This window comes from Triticum urartu, chromosome 4, assembly GCF_003073215.2.
Source record: "Triticum urartu cultivar G1812 chromosome 4, Tu2.1, whole genome shotgun sequence".
In the NCBI taxonomy this organism is placed as follows: domain Eukaryota; kingdom Viridiplantae; phylum Streptophyta; class Magnoliopsida; order Poales; family Poaceae; genus Triticum; species Triticum urartu.
The window spans coordinates 142138715-142150728 of NC_053025.1; the positions used below are offsets into that span (position 1 = coordinate 142138715).

Consider the following 12014-nt stretch of genomic DNA (forward strand, 5'->3'; position numbering starts at 1 on the left):
CTTATTGTCGTGAAGCATATTACTGTCATTTTAGAGGTTAGGATGTTGATGTAATTAGAGGTGATAATAAAAGCATCAATTTTGTGTCTTTGCATTTGGTATGTGAATAAAAGAGAACCCTTGGTCAGGCTGCGTCCACGGGGAACCCTTAATTAATCGTAGTTATAACCAGTATGTGGGAGCTACAGTTGGTGACGTATGTGGCATAAAGTCTACATGAGAGTAGAACATGTATTGTACCCAGATCCACCCACTTATGCACATGAAGAGTGGATATGAGAGAAAATATGCATACTAGTAGTAATGATTTTGGAACCATCAAGAATGCTTTACTACTCAAGCATCGTCTCTACTAACTTAGTTTCTTTTTTTCCTGTTTTTACCTTTCCGTTTGTAGTTTAGCAGAACTCCTTTTTACTCGTTTTCTTAGCAATGTATAGAGTAGAGTATTTTCAAATCCTGGTTTGGGTGCGTACGAAACTACGTAAGCGACTTTCCACTCCCTGTGGGCTTGACACTTTACTTATCATGAAAGTGCTACAATAGCTTTGTGCACTGGCATGATATCACCGCCACACGCCATGGACAGTAGATGCCCATCGGGTGGACCAGCTTTAGCAAGCAACTCCCAACGCCATCTCATAGCTCCGCGCCTGCGCGACGAGCCCCACGACATAGACGAATCCAATCACTAGTTTGCGGGCTGACATGTTGGACTACCGAGCAGCTCCCAGCGTGCCTGAGTGCTGCCCAGAGTCACGAACAAAAGGTACCCGCCGCCACCATCATCCGCACGGCTTCGCCTTGTGGCGAACTCCGGCGACGGAGAGTAGGGACAAGATTCTGGCGGCGGCTAGGGTTGAGTCGTCCGCTTGAGTCGCTCGCACGGGAGCGACGTGAGGGTCGGGCTGGTGCTCCTAAAGTCCTAATGCCAACCTGTGCGAATGTGGAGTTGTCAACACTATAAGCTACAGCTAGACCTGCCCCGACTGCGAGTGACATCTGGGTATAGTACTCTTCTGTAGTTTGTGAGATACAAAAATATTGCTCTCCTTCATTGTTGTCTTGCCCTCTATATCTACATTGTGGCTCCACCGTGAATGATGTGTTGGCCTAGACGGTGCCGGGGTGCCGAGTGGGTGACAGAAGAGTACAGAGGAGGAGGAGGTACCAGAGGCACAATATCATGTGAGACACCGATGGAACAAACACGGAGTCGGGGCGTACTATGTGTTTATATACATCTAATTTAGATAAGATTATTAAAATAGTGATCTAAACGCTCTTATATTAGTTTACAGATGGAGTATTTGTGAACAAAGGGAGAAGTTTTTTCAGCCAAATCGTCATAAAAAATGGATTAGTAGGATTTTGTTTTTTGCACACAATACAAACACAAATGCTCACATACACACATACATTTAACTCTATGAACGCATGCACGCCTTAACTCTGTGAGCATCTTTGAGATACCGAGCCACATCTTCGTAGTTGATGAAAACCTGTGTGTAAGTTTAGGAATTGAAAATCTTTGTGGGTTGGTTTCGCCACGAGGAACCTGACCAAGGCACGATTAGTTCGCATTTACATGGTTGAAAATTAATAATTTAATGATGTTGTTTTTCGCGTGACGCAACTGGCCACCTGTCCCATAGCAGCACACCGGTGTCCGAGAACCAATTTTACAAAGCCATGGCGTCGACCTACCACTATCGGCTACCATATCCTCTCCCATTGACTGCTGCACCCCCAGCGTTCGCATCCCGCTGCCGCTTCCCGATGGCCTCCACCGGCCCCCTCGGTACGTGCTTTTCTCGCAAATAGTTTTCGAACCTTTAACTTGACCTGGCCAAAATTGGGATGCTACTGTGAAGCGCATGGCGTGCTAGATCAGGCAGGGTTGTTGAAATCGGGAAGGGGCGTGGGCTCGATTAGGTAGAAAGGTGCTGAATTCAGCAAATCGCCAGAACTATAGTTCTAGATTCCAGACCAGGAAGATCAGTTGGAACATCGCACGCAAGAAATAGCGCAATGCGCCAACGGATTCCGGGTTTAGGGGGTTCCCCGATGCAATTCTCATGATAAACATTGACTAGATGCTTATTTTAATGGTTATTTAGGCCCTGTTCTTATTTTAAGGGCATGCTATCCAGCGAATGTCCCCTGGGAAGGATGGCATTTGCGAATATTTTTCGCTTGCGGGAGCATGGCAATTCTTTCAGGCAAACACGGGAATTTTCACAGCAAAATCCCTTCTTTGCAGAAGCTGCCATGTGTTCCTGAAGAAATTGCCATGTGCTTTTGAAGAACTTGCCATAAAAAATGTTCGCAGATGCCATGCTTCCCGGGGAACGTTTGCTGGCTATTGGGGTCCTATTTTTATGAGTAGATGCTTATTCACTTTAAGGGGAAGCCGTCGTCAGCACCCTTTTCAATTTAGTTCCATTGCACATGACTCTCCACGTGCGCCCCTAATTGACAGGGCACCTGTTTTAATATATCCTTTCTTTTTCTTGTATTATTCTCCTTGATGACAGCAGGAGTATCTCATGATGCAGGGGTCACGGTGTCCACATCGGAGAGTGTTGGTCAGAATGACTTGCTGATTGTCGGGCCTGGTGTGCTTGGTCGAATCGTAGCTGAGAAATGGCGACAGGTAGGAGAAGTATCTTCCTCGCTAAGTAGCTCGCCTGTTATTTTTAAAATATCAAGAACTTTCCTCATACCACGTTGAGCTAATGAAATGATTATTTTGTTGAGAGGTTTGAATTTTCCGAGCTAATGAAAGAAAACAATTTTTCATGTTCAAATCAGGTCTTGTTTCTAGTTAAATGTCATTTGTTCCTCATAGCATGTTATCATTTCTCCGGTGGCCTTGGAACTAGTAAATCCTGAAGATATTTTCATTGAAAACCAGTATTTGATATCCACTATATGTATCTTTTCTGTCTGCCAAACGTGAGAATTGTATGCTTATAATTTTTTTTCTTCCTTGTAAATATTGTAAAGAATTCAAGCATAGCTTTAATATATCTTACAGGAGCATCCAGATTGCAAAATTTATGGCCAGACTGCAACCACAGATCATCACAGTGAACTAACTAAAATTGGGATAATTCCCTCCCTGAAGGGACCCAGAGTTGATCAGAAAGTTCCATACGTTATTTTTTGTGCTCCTCCATATCGCACGGATGATTACCCTGGGGATCTTAGGTAAGCAAAGTGTTTGATTGCAGTATATTTTATATTTTTTGTATATGATGGTACATCACGGTGGGATATTTCCTGATAACAAAATGAGTCTTCAAATCGGCATGCTTATAATGTTTGGCGACATGCATCTAGTAAATAGTTGTGTGCTTAGCAAATGTTCTGGATATAGGAAGTATATATGGCGTGTGGTTATGTATGAATATAGTTTTTTGGACTTCATATTCATATGTTTTGAAAATACAAAAGCATCTATTATTGTCACTAATCATAGTTGTTCAGAAGGAGCTAGAGTATTTTTCGAATCTGTGTAGATGGTATGTTATTTTAGAGATGCCATATATGCCATTCGGTTGTTTTTACGAAGTCATGCATGATGTTTTCTCTTTATCTAATCCTACCCATGGAAGAAAATAGGTACACCTTCTTTACCAAAAATGTCTTATATTTTGTTATGGAGGTAGTAGTTTGGATTCATAATCATTGTGTTATACTGCTCTCTAGGATCAAATTAAATTCAAAGAGAAAGAGATGGATGGGGCGTGCACTATTTGCAGGAACTGCAGATGGACACACTGAGAAATTTGACTATGCTTTTTTTTTTGGTAAAAACATGGCTGAGGGTTGCTTTTGTACCTCCATCCATTTTGTTATATGGAAATTTGATTCTGAGTTTCCCATCTTTCCTACAAAAATTTGTGAAAACTGAAGCTTATGTTGCAAACTTGATAAACATAAATTAGTCTAGGCTTAATGTGATATATATACCTTCAAATGATCAAGACGCTGAAAAGATTAAAGTCACATACATAGAAAGAACATTGTATTAAAATTTGGATATTTAGTAGGACGTGAGAGATAATGTTGTTAACACCATCATCGCATGGTACTGTGGACAAATACATGAATCCAATCTATTTTAGCATAATTTACTACTAAATGGAGAAATGGGAAGCTTCCTTCCCTCGTATGCGTACCTTTATATATCAGATTTATCACAAACTGAGAAACATAAGATGGGAATAGTTCTCGGCCTCTAGGAGTCTGAGCAGAGGTGTTTTTCCCATTATGTCTTTTCACTCAAATATATGCTTTTGTAGTTGCATCTCTAGTTTGTTATATCAACATAATGCACCAGTTGAGATTGTTTTATTATAAATGTGATAAGACTATGTATGAGAACTGCTAGCTTCAATAGTGATTTATACTGTAATGATAATAAATGGGAGATGGAAACTACTAACACGCGCACCAGGCATTCTTATTTCCCATTAATTGTCAGGATACTAGGAGTGATCGATGATATTTTTGTACATATTAATACATACCCAAGACGAATTATTGATGCAAATAAAATAATGTTATTACAATAAAACATGACATGCACTTGCATGCATCTTTGTGGAGCAAACACCAAATAGTGTATGAAGGACATGTACAATATCTTATTTCAGAAAAAATGTGCAGAGTTGCTGCATCAAACTGGAGTGGGGAAGGTTCTTTCCTGTTTACATCAAGTACTGCCGTGTATGACTGCAATGACAATGGATTTTGTGGCGAGGTATAAGTTTAAATCTAATCTAAACTGCTTATTGTAAAGAATCAAAATTTTCTTATCTTTTTATTCTTTTTTTGTAAGAAAAATATTGCAGTAAATGATAAATTAGTCGTTAAGTAAGCTGAAGTTTGTCGAAAGCTTTTACTTTTTGGTGATGCGCTGGTATTACCTCCTACTATCTTGATTTTATTTGACCTTGATTTTCCATTTCGCTTTTGTAGGATTCTCCTTGTGTGCCGATTGGTAGGAGTCCTCGGACTGACGTCCTTCTAAAAGCAGAAAATGTCGTCCTTGAGGCAGGAGGCTGTGCCCTGAGGCTAGCAGGGCTTTATATATCCTCACAATGAGGCTACTTTTTATTCCAAACATCAAGCATTGTTAAACATAAATTTTTCCAAACTCTTAATACATCAGAGTGGAGAGAACCAGTGCAGTTTGTTTCCTTGACTTACCACACAAAAAGGATCAAGGTCCTCATGTTTTCTGGTTATCAAAAGGAACTGTAGATGCACGACCAGATCTCATAATCAGTATGATCCATTATGAAGTAAGATCTTCTACTTGTTTATTAAATGATAGGATAGTCTCTAGATGAGTTTGTTGCAGTTAGATTGTTTCAACATATCTCAACCCAACCCATATTTGATCAAACGCCATCCTTGCCCAAGTTCATTCCTCTTTACAATTTAAATAAATGCTCAGAATGGTATCCATGCTTATCATTCTATTGACATAAATAAATTCTATCAAGACCATCTGTTCTGTTGATTACATGTGGGTGAAATGGTATATCAAGGATATGTTTTGTATCATCTACTTGTGCTATTTGCAGGATGCTGCTTCGCTTGGAATTGCCATCATGAAGAGGAAACTTCGCGGGCGTGTCTTTGTGGGCTGTGACAACCAACCTCTGTCCAGGTCACTACAACCTTCATCTTTCTCAGCTCGCCGTCTGCTCATCTAAGTTCAGTTTTGCTCTGCCTTGCAAGTGTGTTGAGATGAGTTTGGGGGCTTTGCAGGCAAGAAATCATGGACCGTGTTAACAGGAGCGAGAAATTTGACGGCAAGTTTGAGGGCTTCACAGGTTAATTGTTTAGTCTAGCTGTTTTTCTTGGGGGGTTTATTGCGAACACGATTACAAAGTCTGCATCTTCCTTGGCTTCAGGTACAGACGGTCCATTGGGGAAGAGGATGGATAATTCCAAAACTCGGGCTGAGATCGGTTGGGAGCCCAAATATCCTAGTTTCACAGAATTCCTTGGTCTCAGCAATTGACATCTTGCCAGCTGCGACATCCCTCTGATTCCAGATGTAAATCAATGCAGCCGACTTGATAGCGGATACAATCTACATTATGAATTTCTTCGAGAGTTGTCCTAAAGTTCCTCCTTATGTTAGTGTAAGCATGGTAAATCGGTGTATCATAAGATGGTGCAATGCATGGTCAAGATTTGCAAAGGGTACCATACTAGTAGCATTTTCTTTTTGCGTGGAAACAAGGGACATGTATTAATCAACCTGGAAGACGTTGGTTTTGTATGTATTTTTCCTTTTTGAAAATATGAACAAAAGAGCAAAAAAACGAACTAACCTGCAGGGAGCTCTTGAGGCGAGAACTCCTTTGGTCTCGCAACAGGGGATACATAGCTGCCTCCCTATATATTGCTGGTACCAAGACATAACTTGGTCTCGCCTCTGGGCTCGAGGGAGTGGGCCAGCCTAGTACCGTAGCACCTCTAGCTTGTTTTTTTTTCCTCTCTGCTGCCTTTCTTATCAGTTTTCACTGTTAACAACAGTTTATTTCAGGTTTTCTACGATTTTCTTTGGTTTCCTTTTCTTATTCGTTTTTTTTTGGGTTTCTTTGTTTCTTTTTCAGTTTCCTTTTGTCTTCGTCTTTTTTTTTCAACACATCTACTTTTTTTTTTCATACTTTCATACAAATTGTGCATTTTTGGGATACATTAAGAACATTTCTTATGCATGTCTAACATTTTTTCAAATACATGATTTATTGGTGTCTATATTTACATGCACATTGTATATTTATTGTATACATCTAAAACATTTTATATACATGTCTATCATTATTTTCAAATACATGTTTTTGAACATTTCTCCGAATTAGTGTAAAACGTGTTTTCAACATTGAATCTTTTTTTTGAATGACACAAAATATTTTTCTAAACTATACATAACAAACTTTTAAAATGTCCTGAACATTTTTTTATATGCGTAAACATTTTCAAAAAATGTAATGTATATTTTTTGAGCGCTAAAAAACATTTTCTAAAAATTACACAAACATTTTTACGAATGTCATGTACATTTTCTTGAAACGTGTTGACATCTTTTAAATGCTGTGAACACTTATTTGAATGTTATCAACATTTTTGTAAACTACTGTAACGATTTTTCCACCATGTTAACATTTTCAAATTCGTGGTTTTTGAAGTCAAAAATAATTGCAAGGTTTTTTAATATATGTATTTAGAATATTTTAGGAAATTTCTAACAAACGAATATATAAAAAAGGTAACCTGAAGCTACTTGGGTCGGCCCAATAGTAACGACAGAAGGCTGCCCTTAAGGCGAGGTCTCCTTTGATCTCGCAAAAGGCGATACATAGCCACTCCTTCAACATTAAGCTCTACGTCATCTTTCGACGGCGCCTCTCTAGCAAGCCCAAGCCCAACAAGAACATACAGACCACATTAGCCTCACGACTCAACCTGGAGAAGCCCGTTATAGGCCTTTTGCTAACGGGCGCCTGAAGGGCACACCCCCTCCCACGATCTGGACCGGCCCATCAAGGATTTTTGTTTCTGTTCTCCAAAACTCAAAAAGCAAAGCTAGTACTGGGATTCCAACCGCGAACTTCCTGGTTAGTTGCACACTGCAGCAACCACCACACCACCGCAAATAGATGTGGTTGCTTCCATCTTCTACTCTTATCTTCTATATTTTTCCTGTTTTTCCTTTATGATTTTTTGTTCTCTTTTTTCTTCTGCCTGTTTTCGTTTTCGTTTTTTTTCTGTTTTTTTTATTTTTTCTGTTTCTGTTTCTGTTTTTTCTTTTTTCTGTTTTCTTTTATATTTTATATTCTTCCTGGTTTGATGAACTTTTTTAAAAATTTGTCAACTTTTTTCAAAATTGATGAACTTTTGTAAAATTTGACAAACTTTTTTTTCATATTCGATGAAACTTTTTTCAAACTGGTGAATTATTATTTAAAATTCATGAACTTTCTTCAATATTGGTGAAATTTTTAAAAAAATCGATGAACTTTTTTCAAATTCTTGAAGTTTTTTTCAATATTGATGAACTTCTTTCAAATTTGGGTGAACTCTTTAAAATTTGGATGAACTTTTTCTCAAAATTGATAAAATTATTTTTAAATTGATGAACTTTTTAAAAAATATATGAACTCTTTTTCCAAAATTGTGAATTTGTTTTCAAGATCGATGAGATTTTTTCAAATTTGTGAACGTTTTCCTCGAGTTGATGAACTTTTTTTATTTCCACAAACTCTTTTGAATTTCTTTGAACCTTTTTTTTCAAATTCATACATGTTTTTTATATCTTTTTTAATTCCGTTTTGAATTTATACTTTCTTTTAAAATAATTTATACTGGATATATAATACAATATATGTTAACTAGAGGAAGGGTTAAATATATGAATTATTTGAAGACATTTTTGGAAATACGAGCAATTTTCAAAAAAATGTTACCATTTTCCAAATTTTGTTCATGAATTCAAAAATTCCCGTGTTTCCAAAAAGTGCCCGGGAATTTCAAAAAGTTAGTTTTTTTTTGCCAAAGAACACTTTTCTTCAAAATATTGGTCATGTTGCCATCATGCCAGGTGCACCCCTGTTTTACAATTTCAAGCCCATATTCAATTGCGGGCCATGTCAAGGAGGTATTTCATGTGATTGTATGAGTTAAAGCATTGGAAGAGTAGTGCTTTACTCGAGGAGGACATGTGCACATAAGCTCTCAGGGAATTGGATTAGGCGCCAGGCTTAATGGGCTAATAAGGCTTGATTGAACAACCTAAGGTCCATAACTCCCATCTCACCTCTCACCTTATGTTGGAGCATAATGTCCTAGCCCAACTAGTGAGTTTTGGCTTTGCCATGTTCATCGTAGAAGATATATCGAACCTTTAACACACTCATGATGTAGACCCAGAGGGCCTGAGAAATAACTTTGATCTTGATCTCCACGCCCCTATGGATAAGTAATTATCAATGTTAATTTCATCCAAACTCTTTGATTTTCCCCGACTCATTATGCCGTCCTGTGTCGGGAGACCAAGATAATTTTCTTCAAAGGTGATCTGAGTTATTTGGAGAGTACCTTTAATGTCCTCCCGAATAGTAGTCAGGCACATGAGACTAAAAAGGATGGAACACTTGTGGGGGTTAATAACTTCCCTGTTCTTTAGCATATACTGTGAGGTTCCTTTTTTACTTTTAGCCGCTTGTGTTGCCTCCACCTTAAAAAGAGCAATGAGTCATCTGCGAAAGCAAGTGTGTAATCCCCAGAGCCTTCTGACATTTTTTGAGCGGTGTTATGGTACCCTGGGCAACTTCACTGTGTAGGAGGTGCAAAAAGACCATCAACAACAAAAAGGAACAAGAAAGGCGAGAGTGGATCACCTTGGTGTACTTCTCGTCGGACAAATGAATTAAGGAGTGTTCCGTTGAATTTAACCAAGTTGCTCACCAAGGTCACACAGGACATCATCCAATCCACCCACCGGGGAGCGAAACCCAACCTCTGCATTGTTTTTCTTTGGAAGTCCCAATCAACCATTTCATACGTTTTAGATGAAAGTTTCGTGCTCCTTATTACAATGCTCAATAGCATTAGAGCACTCAAATACTACCAAAGCATTATAAGTGACCAATTATACATGCATTTTGTATCACTATTTTCCTATTATAATTTACTCCTTATTAATGATTTTTTGCACACAATTGCTCAATTCTAACGCCCCTTTCCCTTAAATTTTCGTGTAACAGGCGAAGAGGGAAATTATCAGGAAAATGTCGGACAACTCGAAAATAGGGGCAAAACAAAGGATAGAAGAAAAAGTATTTTTATGGAGCACCAAAGGACCTAGAAATTTTACTATTTTTTTCCCGAACGAAACAAGGCAGAGGCCAGAAGATGGACCAGAGGGGGCCATAAGGCCATCATGTAGCAGGGCCACGTGCCCTAGGCTGTGTGGGCCCCTGGCCATCGCCTTTCGACGCCCGTCGGTCATAAATTTCTATTTGACCTCAAACTTGCGTGAATTTTGTTAGGATCTTTTTGCCGCCGTCTGCAAGATGGAATTGAGATAGAGCATTTTTGCCTTCCGCAGGCCGATTCTGCTAGAGATCCATCCCTCCGAGAGGGAGAGTTCGAATCCATCATCATTACCAATATTTCGGTCATCATTGGGATCATCATCTCCGCCAACATCTTCATCATTACCGTCATCTGCATCAACCCCCTTCATCCCATCTTTTTGTTCTACGAACTTTCTTCTTAGAATCCTTGCTGAAAGTAGTTTCTGATGTTGATTGCTGATAACCCACAACTATAGGGGATCGCAACAGTTTTCGAGGGTAGAGTACTCAACCCAAATTTATTGATTCGACACAAGGGGAGCCAAAGAATATTCTCAAGTATTAGCAGCTGAGTTGTCAATTCAACCACACCTGGATAACTTAATATCTGTAGCAAAGTATTTAGTAGCAAAGTAATACGATAGTAGTGGTAACGGCGGTAAAAGGTAATGGTAGCAAAAGTAATATTTTTGGTATTTTATAGTGATGGTAACAATAGCAACGGAAAAGTAAATAAGCGAAGAACAATATATGGAAAGCTCGTAGGCAATGGATCGGTGATAGAGAATTATGCCAGATGTGGTTCATCATGTAACAGTCATAACATAGGGTGACACAGAACCAACTCCAATTCATCAATGTAATGTAGGCATGTATTCCGAATATAGTTATACGTGCTTATGGAAAAGAACTTGCATGACATCTTTTGTCCTACCCTCCCATGGCAACGGGGTCCTAGTGAAAACTAAGGGATATTAAGGCCTCCTTTTAATAGAGTACTGGACCAAAGCATTAACACATAGTGAATAAATGAACTCCTCAAACTATGGTCATCACCGAGAGTGGTCCCGATTATTGCCACTTCGGGGTTGCCGGATCATAACACATAGTAGGTAACTATAGACTTGCAAGATAGGATCAAGAGCTCACATATATTCATGAAAACATAATAGGTGCAGATCTGAAATCATGGCACTCGGGCCCTAGTGACAAGCATTAAGCATAGCAACATCAATCTCAGAACATAGTGGATACTAGGGATCAAACCCTAACAAAACTAACTCGATTACATGATAAATCTCATCCAACCCATCACCGTCCAGCAAGCCTACGATGGAATTACTCACGCACGGCGGTGAGCATCATGAAATTGGTGATGGAGGAAGGTTGATGATGACGACAGTGACGGATTCCCCCTCTCCGGAGCCCCGAACGGACTCCAGATCAGCCATCCCGAGAAAGTTTAGTGCTTGGCGGCGGCTCCGTATCGTAAAACGTGATGAATCCTTCTCCTCTATTTTTTTCTCCCCGAACACGAATATATGGAATTGGAGTTGAGGTCGGTGGAGCTCCAGGGGGCCCACGAGGCAGGGGGCGCGCCCCCACCCTTGTGGCTAGGGTGTGGGTCCCCTGGCCTTGATTCTTTGCCAATATTTTTTATTATTTCCAAAAATAATCTCCGTGGAGTTTCAGGTCATTCCGAGAACTTTTGTTTCTGCACATAAATAAAACCATGGCAATTTTGCTGAAAACAACGTAAGTCCGGGTTAGTTCCATTCAAATCATGCAAGTTAGAGTCCAAAACAAGGGCAAAAGTGTTTGGAAAAGTAGATACGACAGAGACGTATCAACTTCCCCAAGCTTAAACCTTTGCTTGTCCTCAAGCAATTCAGTTGACAAACTGAAAGTGATAAAGAAAAACTTTTACAAACTCTGTTTGCTCTTGTTGTTGTAAATATGTAAAGCCAGCATTCAAATTTTCAGCAAAGATTATAAACTAATCATATTCACAATAACTCTTAGGTCTCATGTTTACTCATATCAATGGCATAATCAACTAGCGAGCAATAATAATAAATCTCGGATGACAACACTTTCTCAAAACAATCATAATATGATATAACA

At 39.2% G+C, this 12014-nt stretch overlaps 1 protein-coding gene across 1 annotated transcript; it reads left to right on the forward strand.

The window, feature by feature from the left end:
• Positions 1-1597: 1597 nt before the first annotated feature.
• Positions 1598-6358, forward strand: LOC125551133. Its single transcript, XM_048714291.1, has 9 exons — positions 1598-1801; positions 2559-2656; positions 3041-3213; positions 4678-4771; positions 4990-5100; positions 5226-5315; positions 5601-5686; positions 5788-5852; positions 5934-6358. The coding sequence occupies exons 1-9, from the start codon at positions 1693-1695 to the stop codon at positions 6041-6043; spliced, it is 936 nt and encodes a 311-aa protein (XP_048570248.1). The 5' UTR covers positions 1598-1692; the 3' UTR covers positions 6044-6358.
• The last annotated feature ends 5656 nt before the right edge of the window (positions 6359-12014 follow it).

Coding starts and splice junctions, on each gene's coding strand:
- LOC125551133 (XM_048714291.1), top strand. CDS start 1,693: ATGGCGTCGACCTACCACTATCGGCTACCATATCCTCTCCCATTGACT. Junction 1,802..2,558: donor GGCCTCCACCGGCCCCCTCG/GTACGTGCTTTT, acceptor CTCATGATGCAG/GGGTCACGGTGTCCACATCG. Junction 5,853..5,933: donor CAAGTTTGAGGGCTTCACAG/GTTAATTGTTTA, acceptor CCTTGGCTTCAG/GTACAGACGGTCCATTGGGG.